Raw genomic sequence first — 17,679 nt, 5'->3', positions numbered from 1 at the left:
AATGTCAATTTCTTTTATTTACATTTTTTTTAGTATTGTATTAGTTGTGTTTTATGTTCAAACTAAAACTAAATAAAATATCCAAAAAAAACAGACATTTTATTTTATTGTTGAAAGAACATACAAATATATGAGATATATATGTCATGTCACAGAACAAGGATTAAAGAGTACTGTTACACTTTATCAAGCCTTAAGTACTTGCACTTGTTTTATGCTGCTGCTACTTCCCTTTATGTTATGTGTAGTTATCTTGCTATCTATTTCAATTAAATATTTTATTCTTATTTTATTTTATCTACATTACAATTGCTCTTTTGGGTGGAACTGAGCTGTGAGATAACATTTCTGTTCCACCTCATGTACCACGTGATGCGAATGACAATAAAGTCTTACTGAATCCTTGAATCCTTGAGGGTCTAATAAAATAAGAAAAAGAAAAAAAGAGTCCTGTAGTCCTTTGGATTCACGTACGTGAAGTATAGTAGCATGTGTATAAACTTTAAATGTAACATATTCTACAAAATATACCCCTTTAAAGTTTCACTGTAAATAGCAAAAAAATCTATATATTTCTGTTTGCGTTTGTGTCCATACTGCTGCATTATGGAAGTAAAACAGTGTCCATACTGCATGGCTGAATGCCAAGTGGAGTCGGCACAACACCAACTTCCTGTAATTGATCTAAAAGGTTGAACCATTTAGAAAAGTGTTTTCACACTGCAGATGAACTGGACCATAGTTCAGTATATCCAGAGCTTGGTTGTAAACTGAAAAGTCTGAAAGTCAGTAGAAAGTAGGTGTGAAATCACCCTTAAATGCTAAATAAAATGTTTCACAGACACAGTTTTATAACACAAGTGATGGATTTATTGGATTTTAAACTTAAAATATTACAGTCATGTGCCCTCTATACAAAAGAAAAAAAAAACAAATGAGAAAAAAAAAATTATGTTAATATGCAAAAGTCATAATGATAAACTCATGCTTCCACAGATGTTTCAGGTGTACCTTTGACATAGACGGTTTAATATACATATTGTGGTTAAATGGAAGTGTTAGAAAAAGAAAAAAGCAGTAAAAAGAGAGAAATAGGCTAACCCAAACAAATAACCCCAGCTCCTATTTACAAAACCCTATTTTATTAGTACAAAAACACAGTGTTTCAAATAAATCATTTAATAAAACAAAGTGATTAAATGTGTTAATATGATTAATATGACTATGTCAATAAACACAGCCTAGGTGTCTACAGGTGTCTACAGAATAAACTTTCTTGTGCTCAAAATATACACTCCCTGTAATGTGATTCAAATCCCTTTTACAGCAGCTTCAGGAAAGCTAAAGTTTGATTGCAGTTTATTTTCTGGAAACAACATTCATAGTTTTATGTAGAGTATGCCATTTCATCATTGTGTGGGTAGCCATGCTCTGAAATCAGGCCAACAGAAATCTACCTACCTACAAATACTTTAATCTGCCTGTAAAATCTAGCATAAACTACCCACTGACGACACACTACACATCTCTCAGAACAGCAGAAAACTAAAGACTTATGTTTATGTGGGCTGACAATAAAGTAGCAAAATTAGCAGAATAAAATATAAAACCACATAATTATTTATATATATAATTATACAAGTATTATATCCAAATATATCCATATGCACAATTGTAAGGAATACTTGTTAATGATTCACATCATAATAGTTTTTGTGTCAAAGTGGAATCTTAGCTATAGGTTTTGATTTTCTGAGTGATGAAAGCACAACACACAGGGCACTTTTCAACAGAATTGGAACATTTTCTGCAGGTGACCAAGTGCCCACATGGGATGAAGGCAATGGAACGGTCATTATCCATGCAAACTTTGCAGAGCTTTTCACGCTGGAGCTTCTCCAGTGTCTTTAAAGGGTCCTCATCTGCAACACATAAGGAAAAAAAACACTGTTTACAAAAGAACATGAGACAGTATAACCTTTCTAAAGATAATTTACAAATAACATCACTTCATAGAAAAATCATATAAAAATGCACGGCAACAACATATTAAAAAACCTAAGGTGTACTCACACTAAACCTGGTTGCCCTGTACCATGCCTGAGCATTATTGTCCTAAATTCATGTTTATCCTATTGCAAATACTCTTAAAACAATTGTGTTCTGGTTTCACAATAATAATACAAGTCTGTCATAGAAAATTAGAACAGTGTGCATTTTACTTTAATATCAAGCTGCAAAAATTGCTGAAATTATATATTGTGTATTGTGCCCTATGCCCTGGCACAGTTGGACAAACTGGACAAAGACTTTACATTATGCTGATTATGCTCATTATTTGTAATATGTGCATTTCAAATCTTCTTACCTCTCTCTTTATTTGAGAATACATTTTTACTGCTATCACTCTTCAGCTCCATCAGTATGTTCCCCACATCATGCCCCAAGATAAAGAAGCAGTTTGGGTTGAACTTGGAATGTTCACTCCAGGGAACATCACCTTCCTTCCAGGCTTTCAGTATGCCTCCACAGCAGAAGCACTGCACCAGGTCATTTATGGTTGGTTTAGGCACATAAAACAGCCCAGCCCCCACCAAGTCATTGGGCTGGACCGGGGACGAGGAGGGCCAGTTGCTGAACGTCCTCAGCCGGGCTTCTTCACTCCTCATGTGTGGCACTTTCGGGTAGGGGGACTCATTCACAATCTCTCCTTTGTGGAGTCTGATGGCTTTCGCCTCTTGATTGGAACTGCTGGCCTTAGAGGAATGATCACCTATGAGGTTCCTCCTACTATTAAAACAGGACAAGTCCTGTGATCCATCATGGGTTTCGAGTGTGCCAGCAGTGTTGAAATCAGCCATTGTCACAGTGTGTGTCTAAATAAGAGAAACAGATAGCACTAAATTGGTTGTTAAAACATACAACCCATTCACATCCCGAATAAAAGGTAACATAGTTGAATTTACTAATTTATTAAACTAGTAATTTTGAAAACTGAAATAGGCATTTAGATTTTTTTTGCATTAACATACCTTCTGGAGATCCGTCAGATATATATAAAACCACTTCCTCTGCTCTAATGAATGCACTGTTGTTAAAGCTCTAGCTAAATAATAAGAAAGAGAAAGTGACGCCCCATGGGAACACCCACATGCTTTGTCTGACAATCAGAAGAAGTGTTTACTGGGATGGTCTGATAGAAACGGCCTCTGTCTTTTTTTCTGACAATTAATAATGAAAAATTCATGCTTCCACAGCAATTCAAGAATTGCCCATGTAAAACAATCAAAATTACTATTTTTTGTGTTTTATGTCTTTGAACCGTGTTACATGTGTATTGAAAACATAACAATAGTACTCGTAAAAGTAAAAGATGAAGGGTATATATACAGTATTAGGCAGTGGGTGTACTGTGTGAAGATCCAAATGACTCTGACAGGCCCAATTGTGATGGTTAGGTGACTGGGTCAGACCCTAATAGCAAAGAACATTAAATAAACATAATAAAAAAACAACAACCATAAAACAATATTTTTTAACTATGCCTAATAGTAATCGGTTAATGTTGCAATTCTGACATTGAATCAAAATTTATTTAAAGGTTTTGAATGATTTGTTCTCTAAATATTCACTCAATATTCACTTTTAGGAGAATGGTACTTCCCACAAATAATAATATTAATATTAATAATTATTATTATTTAACTCTGCAACTTTCTACTCTGCAAGAACACAGTACAGGCCATAAGAAGATACATATTTACTGTAAATAATGTTTAGTACAAACCAAACATATAAAATCATAAATTTGAATCATCATAAAATAGATGTGCAGAAATAAATCAGTTAAAAGAGAAAAACAGAGACCACAAACCAACTTAAAGCGCTTCATGGCACATGGACCCACGAACTGCACAATCGTTAACAAATTATTTGAAATGAATCACTTAATAAAACAAAGTAATAATAAATAACATTTATAGAAAGATACTTTGTTAATAAACATTGTGTGGGTGTCTACAGGGGTTGAGATTTAACTTCCTTGTGGGATTCCCCTGTTTAATTCCTTTTGGCAGCAGCTTCAGGAAAGCTTTATACAGAGTTTGATTGTTGTTTATTTCCTGGTTATGCCATACATAGTTGTATGTAGAGTATGTGCAGTATGTAGGGTATGCCATGTCCTTATTGTGTGGGTAGCCAAGGCCTGCTCCGATGTCAGGCCAACAGATACTCTACCTGTATAATCTAGCATAAAGTACTCACTGACTGCACACATTAGATCTCTCAGAACAGCAGAAAACTGAAAATGTATGTTTATGTGGGCTGAAAATGAAGTAGCAAATTTATAATTATTCCTATATACAAATATACAAGTATTATATCCAAATATGTCCATATGCACAACTCTATGGAATGTTTACTATAATTATCATAATAGCTTTTATGATTTGGTGGAATACTGAATTTAGGAGCTATAGGTTTGGATTTTCATTTTTTTTTGGGTGTTCCTGATATGTAGTGATCAGTACATACCAAAAGTGCCCCAAAGAAGTACAACTAGAGAACCTGAAACAGGGTCATAGGCTTCTGTGGAGTCTGAACTGATCCTACTGAGTAGATACTGCGGCACAAACATTTTCAAGCTGACTATATCTCAGGAAGTTTGTCTTAACACAATTTTTCAAAATTAGTCGATTGACAATTTAGTGCACAACTAAGAAAGCAAGTTAATGTATTCAACATTAAGAGTATGCAGTGGACCTAGTTAGTTCCAAAAGAAATTAACCTGCTATGAAAAGTGGAAGTTGTGGAAATGTTGCTATCCTCATGACACAAAACCAGCAAAAATCCACATCCTCTTCTAGCTTTCAACTTTTACAATGATTTAGTTCATGATAAGTGAGATGAACACTTTGGCGAACACTTGGGTTTCTTCCTTAATTGTCAACTTCAGGAGGTGAAATTGGTTTAAAACTATTGTAGAACTGAAGTAGGGGAATATGAGCATGGGAACTGCTAAAACTACCAATAAACTATTCTGAAAAGCCCAAAGCCATAACAGAGCAGTATGTAAATGGATAATAAAGTGTTACCTCGGGACAGCTAGGAAATGTCCACACCTGTATGTAAGTTGTGAGGTGTTATCTTGTGAGTGAGGCTGTCCACTGGTCAGCCTCCTCAAGCGAGTTATGCAGATGGGTGTGGCAGTCCATTTGTAAATTGCGCAGCCATTTATCAGTCCTTAATCTGCATTATCACATCTACATTCAGTGCAGGAGACCCCACAACACATCTCATAGGTCAGTGCAGTTTTCTTTAGCTTGCAAGTGACTATGTTAGTTTATCTTCAGCATTTCGGCATTATTAAAACACATTAAACACCAAAGCTGGCTGTTAATGTCCTCCAAACCACATGCTAATGATGTTTTGATTGGATTTTTAAATATGTGATGTACTCTTTTATTAACTCTCACTGCCACCTTTATGTGGGCAATTGTTCTTAATAAATGGTATAACCCTGTGTATTGGTTATTGTGCCTGTTGTCTTACAAAGCACTACAACAAGTACCATGTATCCTGGGTGTGTCTGTGCTCTGCAACATCAGATCTGGTTACATGAGTCATAAACTATGTAAACTATGCATCTCTGTTTTGTCCTTTGAGGTAAAACGAATTCAGAATTTTAGTAGAATCAAGAGATGCACTGATATGGGAATTCTGTGCTGAAGCTGATATTACACATGTATATATATGCTGGTGCCTATAGACACAAAGACTACACACACAGGTATAACTTCAGAAATAAATAATTGTTCACATATCACACATATTTTAGCTGCAGTGGCAAGTGTCACCTGGTTCTTTTCCGGCATTCGGTGAATACTTCAGCAAGTATATCAGTTTGGAATATTGGCCAATTTAAGTAATTGGCCTGATGCTGATGATTCTAAAAAAAAAGCAATTATCGGCCAATACAGATATGATTCTGATATCATTGTGCATCTTTAGTAGAATCAGCTGACTAACTTTTTAGACCAGGTAAAGCACTTTAATGTGTGCAATAATGCAGATAACAATGTGCTGAATGGTCAGGTAAGTCAGGCAGACTCAATTATAAGACATCAAACACACTGTAAAAATAAATATGTCACTAAAATAATGCTATGAAACTAAATAAATCAGTTTAAAATGTGTTATTATTATATAAAATAAACTGTTTCTGTTTTAATTAAGAGAACCTATTAACTAGGGTCTGGGGCTGCATTATTTATAGAAACCTAGCATAAAGGTACTGGGATCGGATTAAAGGAAAAAAAAAAAAAATCTTCAATATTTTCACACAGTAAACGTTTTGAATATCTGTCAATATTCAATTAACACACTTAATAGGGGCACCTTACCAGACAGGGATTAGGTCTAGTCTTGGACAACAGCATTGGAGGTTTTCCATTGAAAGTAAAATATACTCTACAATTAGGTCTAATCCCTCTCTGTTAAATCAGCACTGCTGGTATTATATTTTATGACTCACACTGTTAAATAAAACAATTGTAAATTTAGTGTGTAGAAAACTAAAAGTAAATAAAATCTGAAATTCTGATCCATATTCTCTAGACAGGGACTAAGCATAGTTTTAGACTACACAGCATTTTTAATGATTTTCCATTGAAATGAAAATATAGTCTAGGACTAAGCTTAATCCCTGTCCATGAAGTCCTTAAGGTTTATATTTTAATATCAAATTAATTTTTGTTGGTCCACTATAAAAAGGAAAGAATAGGGATTGTACACTTTTGGTTTCAGCACTTGGAGCATTCTGGGAAACAATGATAAAAAATAAATAAATAAAAGAATTCCTCATACCAACTTGAAATGCAACTCATGACCTGAAGTGACAGGTGCAAATTCCCATAGAGATTAATTGATAGAAAGTGACAGGTTACACAATACCCAATTTAAGTGCCTCCTGATACTTAGGGTTACTGTGGCAAAACATAAATGCATTCTGAGACAAGAATGTTAAGCTTTTTGGGATTCCAAGCATGACCCAGCCCAAAAAATTAGGAAATTTTTAGTTCTCAGGTGACTTACAAAGACAGTGATTACTATGCTGATGTTTCGAGCTGCCATGCATGAAACTATACTGGGTCTAATCCCAGACAAAATCTCTAGACTGTGGAATGAGCTGAGGAACTGATACTGACCGTTAACCACCCTACAGGTAAGAGGTTGGATTCCGTGGAACGATATGCTGGTCTTACACATGTGCCACGCATTTCCGAAGCCAAAAAAGGACTTTTAGGAACTGTGCACTGAGCTGAGAGCTATGGGAAATGTATCATTACAGTAAACCAACATATGTATCGGGAAAAGAGCTGTGGAAAGTTTCCTGATCACTTCCCTAAGATTTCTGTAGAGCAGGGGTTTTCAGTCTCACCCACTAAGTGTCAGTGTGTCTGCAGGTTTCCATTCCAGCCAAGCAGAACATCATCATCAGTTGTTTAAAGATTGACCAATTAGTTTAACAAGTAAAATTAGATGTTTCTTGTTTTTTTTTATTATAATAAAAAACCTGCAGTTACACTGTTTGCAAAAAAGATTGGGCCGTATAAGAGATTCTATAAGAGAGCTATTCTCCAAAAGAGTCCCAATCTCATGGCAATTCACTACTACAGTACAATTACCATATTTGTTGCGCAAATTAAGTCTTTTTTACAGTGCATTATGTATAACAAATCACAGATCCCACTATTCACAGAAGGTCTGTGACAGAGACATGTCATATAAACGTAGCTCTGAAAATGAATACTACACACAAATGGAAATACCCAGCATCACAAGTGTGGGAGAATAACTCTCTAACTAAATCAATAAATCAACAAGTGATTTTTCCAATGACATTTTATAAAACATACCTAACAATACGTAACCATTACCTGATAATTGTTTATTGAAGTATCTTTTTTCTGGCTACTGGCAGATTTCATTTTCATCAAAAAGTGAATGGAAGTTTTTGTCCAACACAAACATTTTGTGGAGAGTAGAGCATATTAGTCTTACTCTAACAATAATAGAATAAACTATTTTCACTTGTGCCCACATAGTTTACTACTTATTTACTACTTTAAACCAAAGGTTATTTTTGTAAAAACCAAACAAATTACAAAATTTACCATTGGCCCGCTAACATAATCAATGTTATCCACTTTACGTTATGCAAATGCTTCACGGTGGAATTATATGGTAAATTTTCATAATAAAGAGTATTCATAAACAAAGCTTTACTTAGCTCCTTGTCTACTTCCCTAAAGTGTAAGACTGAATTTTGTTCACATTACCTCCTGACATTAGTGGCACCCTGAGAAAATATTATCAAAAAACCACAACAAAAAAACCTTAATGCAAATCAAAGTTGCAACAAAGTAATTTGGATTTCACCTTTTCATTTTATTGTCCTTTAAAACAACATTTCTATGTTAAACTCAATGACTACGTATTAAATGTTAGGAAACTAAACAATCCAAATAAACAAAATGACTGCATGTGTTAAAGCTAGACGTATATGCATGAGCTGTAATGATATCTAAAATAATTATCTTCATAGTACAAAACAGATGTTTCAAAACACTGAGAGGAAGAACCAAGCTGTGAACATTTCAGGCTTCACACAGCGAGTCCTTTCAACAATGCATTAGTTCTCTTCTTATTTTTATCATCCATGTTTCTTGCTGTCCACCATCCTGTCAGAAAAACTCTTACTCGGCGGACCTGTTCAGAGCTGTTCAGCAGAAAGCTTCAAGTGCATTCCTCAGCTGGGAGTTTGGTCAGTGGTTATTTCAGCCCTCCACAATCCTGCGGAGCAAAGCTCCTAGCCCACCTTTGGCAATCTGTAAAGGTGTTTTCTCTTCTTTATTCTCAATGTAGATGCTGGCACCATGTTCAACCAAGAGCTTCGCCGCCTCTACTCGCTCTTCATCACAAGCAAGATGGCTGGAAACAGAAATAGTTTTTAACCATTAGGAACAATACTAAAAGTATTGTATTGATGTGCTGTATTGGGTAAAGCACACAAACAACAACAACAATAAATGTGCATCTTTGTAAATTAGGGATGCACTGAAATAAATGTTTTTGTCTGAAACCAAAACATTAAACATTTAATTAAACATTTGAGAAGACAATAGAATATGACGTAAAATAAATTAGCCATTGAGCCGTAAAAATCAGTAGATATTTTTACTTTAATTCAACCAAACAAAGATTTTTTTTTCATCTATGGCCAAATATTTAACACTGCCAAATATTCAGAGCATCCCTAGAGTAGATAAAGCAACAGTACTCACAGAGCCGTGTTTCCCTCAGAGTCCTGAATATTGGTGGAAGCACTCTGTTTTAAAAGGAGCTGGATGAGACGGTAGTTGCCCTTTGCTGACGCTCTATGCAAAGGTGTGGATTCTAGTTTATCTGTAGCATTGGGGTCTGCACCATTCTCCAGCAAAAGCAGTGCTATCTGTAAGGGGGGGGGGGCATTTCAGAATTGTGTACATTCTATATAGCATTTTTTAACATAAAACGGACACTTATTGTAATACTACCTCATATCGGTTCTTTGACGCTGCATAATGTAATGGAGTGCATCCATTCTGGTTGACTGAATTCAGCTGTGCCCCTTTTGATATTAAAGATCGCACAATTTCCTCTCTCCCTGCTGAAGCTGCAATGTGTAGAGGGGTCCAAGAGGCCTGAAATCATATAGAACACACAGGGGTGTAAGAAATCATTAATATATCATCAATACTACCATAATAGTATGTTTTTCAATACAGCATTAATATTCAACAACATAGTATTGAAAAGCTTACATGCAAATAGGCCTGCCATATTCTCACATTTTTAGCATATCACACAATATATGGACAAGCTTTCAATTATTTTTGAGGACCTTAATTTTGCCCACCTTACGAAAAAAAAAGCAATTTGACCAAAGCAGTGATTTTATTTGATTTAGTATATTTTAACAAACTTCATATTCTGAACACAGTGTTCTTAAATGTTCTTAATATGTATTTCATAGTTTAAAAAAAGAGTTTAATAAGAAAAAAAAAAAAAAAATATATATATATATATATATATATATATATATATATATATATATATATATATATATATATATATGCTATTGGATTTTCATTACATCAGTAGCATAAAATTGCCTTAAAATGACAACTGCTGACACCTACTAAATTTCTAAAATGACAACTAATTTGCAATTATTTTTACACTGACTGTTTGCCTTCCTATTGGGAAACCCGATATACAGAAATTTTAATTTTGTTGTATAAAACTGCTGCAACATTGCAAATATGCTCATTGTGGGATTAATAAAGGCTTCCAAATCTTAGTCGTATACAAAATTTGCCTCTTTAGTTCTGATCAAATATCTAAATCCAATAAAAAATAAAAACTTAACACTTTTATTAGATCAGCTTTGCAGCTCCCCCTAGGGCTGGGCGATATTGTAAGGAAAATTCTCCCAATATTCTACAAATTTACAAGCCATTCTCGATTAAAATTATGATTTTTAGTTCTTACATAACTTTAAAAAGATACACAAGCTATTGTATTTAGTTTTAACATTTTATACAAACAGTAAGCAGCTCCCTTTAACCTTACATGCAGCTTTTATATTAAACACTGTGCAAGCAGAACATGATTATGTTTAAGTTAAGGAAAAAAAATAAAATATGAAAATCACTGTTTTATAAGAGTTCTTTATGGTTTTCTAACAAAAGCAAATGTCTATCTACTGAGATTTCAGCAACAAGTGGTCTAATAAGAAATATGTAATACATGTGATTAAATATTATTTTCTGCTGAGATAGATAGCTTCTTATTTAATACCACAATGGCAGCATCCCCAGACAGCACCCTGCAGGCAGCAGTAACTCTACTCACTGAACTCAGAACTGACTGAGAACTGACTGAGGGAAGCTGCTGACTTACATCATCCTTTAGATCCACTTCAGCTCCAACATCCAGAAGAAACTGGACAATGTTTGCATGTCCAGCTGAACAGGCCCAGTGCAGAGCAGTCCTGTGGTCCTAAAGGCAGAGGGAAATAAAAATAAACACCAAAGTAAACACGGGTTAATGGGTTAATCTAGTTACTCCTCAGTAATGAACAGCAGGCAGGTTCTCTGGTTAGCTGGGTTTGCTCCAGTTTGCTGAATCACCCCAGTCTGAACTGCTCACTGCTCTGCACACACACACCTGGTCTGTTCTGGAGGCCAGAGCTCTGTCAGACAGAACGCATTTCTTCAGCTCCTCAAATTTCCCAGTGTAAGCTAAATTACAGATCTCTAGATTAGACACTGAAACCTCCATCCCGCTCCCAACACCATACAAACCAGACCCGCTCCCCCTGCAGCCCAAACACACGATCCGGTCCCGTAAAAGCCTTCATTTCAAAATAAAAGTCCCAAAAAACTTCCAAAAAATACCTCTGTTTAGCGCCAACGCGTTCAGGTTTTAGCAGACTTTTGTTCTGGCTGTTATGCCAAGTTGTGCCATATTGTCAAACCTTGCTACACCAGTATTTTTAGAGTATATTAAAATGTTAAAATACAAAAAGCACCATATTAAAAAATGCTCACGGCAGAAGTCTATGTAGAATATTCGGACAGGCTAAATCTCTGTAACTGTTACCAGTTAAATCATATAGGTCATTAGCAAGAGCATTTAGTTTACAGTTTTACAATTATTATTTTTTGTCATTATTTTCATTAAATTGCCATTAACAGTTTTGTAACATTCAAGCATGTTGTTTAATGCACGCAATGGAAACTGAATAATCATAAAAACATGAAAAATTTGAAAAACAAAAAACAAACAAAAAAAAAAACGATAGAACACGGATTGTGTAATAAAAGTTCTAATACAAAGGCACACTACCTCCACCCCTATTTTTGCTGTCCAGTAGCAGTGCTGTATGGCCCAGACAAACTGCTTTTTTATGTTCTCATCTTAGCAATGACTTTATTACTGGTTATAACTTCACCTGTCAGACCTCTAATTCTTCTCTTTACTGCTAAAACTGAGACTTCAGTTTCATGTTAAACTAAGCTAAAGGCTAAAGCTGTTGCCATGTGGATCTGTTCATGTATCAGTTTTCTCCCGTTTCCAAGGGTCTTTTAAATGTGTAGGAAACAGTAACGTTAATCATCACTCTCTGACTTCATCTGTAATTTCTCTAAAGAAAAGACTAATATTTTTATAGTTGCAGTTATCTGTGTTTTTTTTTGTCTGGTGTGTTGTGTAAATCTGTTAGAATACTGAACAGAAAAATGCTTTGTAAATTTGCATTTTTTTTAATCCATATCCAAAGTTCAGTAGCTGTAAGCTGTTAAACACTGAATTATTTTCTAAAAAAAACCCACTCTTTTCATACTTTTTTTTTTTTTTTTACAATACTAAACTATAAATGATAAACGTAAATACACTGTTAAAAGGCGGTAGCTCCGAATAGTTGAGAATCACTGGACAGACACAGGAACCTTCAGCTTGTGTCCGCGATTTTACGGACAGTGTTTTCTGAAACACGCTGGCGCGACGAGAGATTTTATAGAACTTCACAATATTTTCCTTGTTTGTCATACCACCAGAGGGCGCTCCCGAGAGAGTCCAGAATGAATGGGTTTATATGGAGCATTTCAGCAAGATCAGCTTTTATAAATGTTTGATCATTTTCATACAGCAAATTCTACTCATTTCCTCGACACAGAGCAATATCAAATGTTTTTATACTGCAGACATAATATTTAATGCTCTCAAACTCCTGTTATAATTCTGGCAGGAGATCCCTCTCACCCACTACACAGCTTCTTCAGCCTGCTGCCATCAGAGAGGAGACTGCGGAGTCTCGGGGCGAGGACCAGCAGACTGCGAGACAGCCCCATCCATCAGGCTGTGAGGATGCTGAACTCTCTTCCTGCTCTACCCCCCATCCCAATCCTGCCCCCAGCACACACTCACTCAGCATCCTGACCCCCCCACTAATAAAGTACTGAGACTCTGCACTACAATGCACAAAGTACGGGTCCCTTCCAAACGGACTTGCACTACACAACACCTGCACTACTGATATACTTGCACTGTCAATACGCACTTTAATTCCACTTAATTAAACTGTGAACTTTAAGGACTTACGCACCCATTCACTTTACCAGCCTTAAGCTATATACCATATACCGTATTTGCACTACTGTTATTTACTATTTTTACTGTCATTCCATCTCAATCACCATCAACATTGCACTATTGTCTTACGTATGTTTATTGTGTCTTGCTGTATTGAACATATAGTGTCTCCCACTCTTTTATATTATAATTATATATCTATTTTTACTTATTTACTTATATTTATATATCTATTCCTCCCCCACACCACTGCACCTTGTTTTTGTCTCATGTAAGTCTATTTGTGTCCCTGCTGTATTGTACACATATTGTCTCCCATTCTCCTTTATTATATCTATTATCTGTACTTGCTGTAAAATTGGGAAGGAGCGTAACGTAATTTCAATTCTCTGCATGTCCTGTACATATGCAGTATTGACAATAAAACTACTTGACTTGACTTGACTTTTAATACGCGATCTCGCTGTATCTACGTTACAGCATTAGCTCAGCTTACCAACCAATCAGCTCACAGTAGCAGTGATGCTAGCGTCTTTATTGCCGAAATCCCTTTTGCTGTAGAGAAATTGAAGAATATAGATGGATTGTCATTGTTCTGTAAGCAAGATACTTTATTATAAATTCGAAAAATAAATTAATATTTAAAAAAATGAAGTTAATTACTATTTTTAATTTACATTTTAGCCGTTTAGCCCCATTGACTCCCATTCGTTGTGGACTCCCTCGCGGGCTCCCTTTAGCGTTTAGCGGTCATTATCTGGTATAACAGGGGGAGGAAAGTGTGGCAGGAGTGGGCAGGCTGTGTGTAAACTCGTTCTGGGGTCCTGGTGTTTGTTAGCTAAGTGAGGCGCGGGTACAGTCGGGTGTGTTTGTTCTAAGAGTAAGTTATTATTTATTATATATGTATAGCTGTAGCTAGTGGACTATATCTATTTGGGTTTAGTTTAGTGTTATCGGTGCGTGTCTGTGTACCCTCATTATTTGACCAGTTGCCCAGAACGGAGTTCATATCAGTGAGTTAGCCAGTTAACTTAGCTAGATAGCTAGCTCGCTGTAGCTCATTAGTTACAGTAACCCAGCAGCAGCAGCAGCAGCAGCTCTCTGTTAGCAACCGCTTTCAGTAAACAGGTGTTTTTTTTTAGCAGGTAAAATCCTCAAATCTGCAATCCAGAAGGAAGAAGCCTGAGGGGACTGATCAACCATGGCCTCAACAGTTGTAAGATATTCTTAACTTTTACTACTACACTCTATATATATAATCTAGCAATTTAAATAGCAATTCAGTATGGGAACCCATTTCAACCACTTGGAAAAAATATTAGGGTCCTCCGCTAGCTCATAATGCTGAGATACAAAGACATAATTATCAGATAGTAAATTCAAATTATGAGATACTAAGTCATAATAATAAGATACAAAGTAATAGTGATGAGATTAAGTCATAATTATGAAAGAGTAAATCTTAATGATGAGATGCTAAGACATAAATATGAGATGGTAAACCATAGTGATGAGATACTGTGATTTAGTATCTGTTACTTATGATTTAGTGATGAATATGGGCCCCCTAAATTTAGCGCTGTTTTCTGATAATCTAGTTAATTAAATGTTCTTTTTTCTTCATCAGGATTTCAGAACTCACGTTGATCAGTCCTGCAGATACTCAGAGGAATTTGTCAACATTTACTATGACTGCATGGACAAGAAAAGAAGAGTAAGTATTAGTATTATGCATGTTTAACTACAGTGAGCTTTTTTTTTTTTTTTTTTTTTACCTGTAAAACAAAAAAGGTCTGTTTTTCATAGTAGACATTCTTATTTCAGATATTAACCATAAAATGTTTAGTAGTAATACAACCCCTGGCACAAATGATTAAGTCAACCTTCTTTTAGGAACTTCTTTCAATAGTTTCATTTTGTAAAAAAATGTTTTACAGAGACATTCCACAAAACTGTCTTTCTTCAAAATTTCATTGAAGATATGGGTCTGCATGTCCGGTAAAGGCATAGGGGACATAACTGCCATAAAAATCTGCATTGATATTTTGGACATGTTTCTTATTCAATTAGACTTAATTTTTCAAGATGATAATGCATCTTGCCATGGGACAAAAGATCCGCATCTCAATGTAGTTGAGCTGCAATGATTAGTTGACTTTGTTGATTTATTAAAACAAAAAAGGTGACTCTAGATTTCAGTGTTAACTAATCATTTGTAACAGCACTGCAGACATTATTGATAATTATTTTATTGCCGTGAACACTTTCATTAATCCATTAAGAACCAGCTCAACTCACCTAAAAAAAAGCTATTAGCAAAAGCTGGTTTTGAACTTGAACTGGGATTGGCTGATTAATATATAATTAATATCATTTTTACCCCATCCCACCTCTGATAACATAGTTCCACTTTGCCCTTTTATACAGAGCATATTAGAATTACATTCATACCTATTTTGTACAGTCTGTTTATACCCATCCACCTGGCATGGGGCATTGTGGCTGGCCTTAAACTCTCGTGCTGCTTCAACAGATCATCCCATTTATTTGCCACTGATTTTCTTTTGAGACTATACAGACTGTGTGCCCTCAGTTGAATGCAGTTCAGCAAATAAGTGTGCCTTAAAATAAAAGAATAAATAAATTAATTTGAATGGTGTCTGGACATTGTGTCACGTCATGTGCATGACAAAAGTATTATAAAAAATAAATAGAAATCTGGCCAGCTGTACTATCAGCGATACAAGCTGAATATTTATAATGCCACCCTCAGCAAAGTGTGGTTGTGTGCTTCCTATGTGGGATGGATTGACTGACTGAATATCTGTAGGGTGAATTGAAGTACTGTTCATAGTTCATAACTACACTGACATGCCGCATGTCCCAGGACAAGAACTAGTATCGTGTCCCATAGAAGCCAAAAAACGCTTCACTGACCAATGGAATATATGTGTGTAGGGCGTGCTGCATTAAAATATGAAGTAAATTGTTGACAGTTTTAGCCAGACACTACTGATGCCCACGCAAAAATTCAAAATTGGAAAGTCCCATCTACCTGCCACCCACTGGCTTCGCTCAAACTCACTCCTGAGATAAAACCATATTATTAAAACAAGTGAGGGCAGTTTCATGACTTTGGGTATGTCTGTTAAATCATCCAACATCAATATCTTGCTTCACTAATGCTCTCTGGGTCTAAGTGAAATGACATCCTCCAAGTAATGCTCCAACTACTTATGCAACACCTTTCCAGGCGAAGGTCTTAGAAGCAGCACAAAGGGAAAGAACTTACCCAAGTTCCCCTCTTTTTTTTTCAGAAGAAACATTGCATGAGCATGTGTCTACAAATGTTTGGATACATAGTGCATCATAATCCTGCTATTGATAAGCTAAATAATCAGATATGGTGTTACATTTATTTATTTATTTTTTTCATTTAATTATTTGTTTTTCATTTATCATTATTATTATTAAGATTAACCCATAATACCAAAATGTAAAAGTTGACTCAGTTAATGAATTGGGCCACTGTTATATATTTATTTCTCATTTTAATCAAGAGGGTACACGACTGTAAAGCGTAATTTGTTATATGAGACATTTCATTGAAGCATACTGTCCTGTGATGTGCTCAGGATGTTCACTAGGGGAGTTCGAATGGTGTAAGGAATTTTACACATTCTTTAAAGGGTCAAATGTGTTATAAATATTACCATGGGCTCTTTTGTGTTAACCCTATTGTGAAATGTAGTTTAAATGTGTAAACTAATGAGGTGAAATATTTATTTTTGTGTTTCAGAACCTAACAAGGCTCTATCTGGATAAAGCTACACTGGTATGGAACGGCAACGCTTTTTCTGGTCAGGACAGCCTAGGAGAATTCTTTGAGTCTCTTCCTTCAAGTGAATTTCAAGTGCATACCCTTGACTGTCAGCCAGTACACGGTATGGGATGAGCACAGTGTGTTCTTATTAATCTGTCTCATGTATTTTTAGTTCTTCAGTGCCTGTTTGACACGTGGTCATCCTTGTCCTTGGATAGGTTCAGTATAGCTCTTATGTTTTCATTAGAACAAAAAAAATATATAAAAGCTTTTATCTTTGAAGGATAAACTGTTCCACCAGATGATGAGTATTTGTTGCTTTGATCACAGTGTCTAATGTTTTTCTCTTTTTTCTTTCTTTAAACAGAACAAGCAACTCAAGGCCAGACGACATTACTGGTGGTTACAGCAGGCTTGGTCAAGTTCGATGGAAACAAACAGAGATATTTCAACCAGAATTTCTTATTAACCGCCCAGCCATCCCCAAACAGTGACCAGCCCGTCTGGAAGATTGCCAGCGACTGTTTTCGCTTTCAAGATTGGGCAAGCTGATGGATCTCTTCTCACTGTTCTCTGTGTTTCGTTTGGAGTAAAAGTTCAGGACTTAATCAAAGGTGGCCACTGATGGAAGGCCCAAATAAAGATTTTCCCTCTTTTTT

At 35.6% G+C, this 17,679-nt stretch overlaps 3 protein-coding genes across 7 annotated transcripts; 1 reads left to right on the top strand and 2 right to left on the bottom strand.

Annotated features, from left to right (window-relative positions):
* Positions 1-1,067: 1,067 nt before the first annotated feature.
* Positions 1,068-2,872, bottom strand: LOC103031816 (E3 ubiquitin-protein ligase XIAP-like). The gene is made up of 2 exons (XM_007247488.3): positions 2,369-2,872; positions 1,068-1,922 (listed from the first exon to the last, which is right to left on the bottom strand). The coding sequence occupies exons 1-2, from the start codon at positions 2,859-2,861 to the stop codon at positions 1,732-1,734; spliced, it is 684 nt and encodes a 227-aa protein (XP_007247550.3). The 5' UTR covers positions 2,862-2,872; the 3' UTR covers positions 1,068-1,731.
* Positions 2,873-7,540: 4,668 nt separating this feature from the next.
* psmd10 (proteasome 26S subunit, non-ATPase 10) lies at positions 7,541-11,476 on the bottom strand. 2 transcript variants are annotated; one of them, XM_007247422.4, is made up of 5 exons: positions 11,272-11,476; positions 11,005-11,103; positions 9,597-9,743; positions 9,345-9,511; positions 7,541-8,991 (listed from the first exon to the last, which is right to left on the bottom strand). In XM_007247422.4, the coding sequence occupies exons 1-5, from the start codon at positions 11,383-11,385 to the stop codon at positions 8,838-8,840; spliced, it is 681 nt and encodes a 226-aa protein (XP_007247484.3). In that variant the 5' UTR covers positions 11,386-11,476; the 3' UTR covers positions 7,541-8,837. The 2 variants fall into 2 exon arrangements, with proteins under 2 accessions (XP_007247484.3, XP_049340390.1); XM_049484433.1 differs by having other exon boundaries at positions 10,957-11,103; positions 11,272-11,447.
* A 2,487-nt stretch (positions 11,477-13,963) lies between these two features.
* On the top strand, positions 13,964-17,675 carry nxt2 (nuclear transport factor 2-like export factor 2). 4 transcript variants are annotated; one of them, XM_007247415.4, is made up of 5 exons: positions 13,964-14,077; positions 14,340-14,413; positions 14,825-14,911; positions 16,997-17,141; positions 17,388-17,675. In XM_007247415.4, the coding sequence occupies exons 2-5, from the start codon at positions 14,399-14,401 to the stop codon at positions 17,570-17,572; spliced, it is 432 nt and encodes a 143-aa protein (XP_007247477.1). In that variant the 5' UTR covers positions 13,964-14,077; positions 14,340-14,398; the 3' UTR covers positions 17,573-17,675. The 4 variants fall into 4 exon arrangements, with proteins under 4 accessions (XP_007247477.1, XP_007247478.1, XP_007247479.1 ...); XM_007247416.4 differs by having other exon boundaries at positions 13,970-14,077; positions 14,343-14,413; XM_007247417.4 differs by having other exon boundaries at positions 13,993-14,210.
* Positions 17,676-17,679: the final 4 nt, after the last annotated feature.

The sequence above is a fragment of the Astyanax mexicanus genome, chromosome 10, assembly GCF_023375975.1.
Source record: "Astyanax mexicanus isolate ESR-SI-001 chromosome 10, AstMex3_surface, whole genome shotgun sequence".
Taxonomy (NCBI): Eukaryota; Metazoa; Chordata; class Actinopteri; order Characiformes; family Acestrorhamphidae; genus Astyanax; species Astyanax mexicanus.
This window is presented reverse-complemented; position numbering and strand designations above follow the sequence as displayed.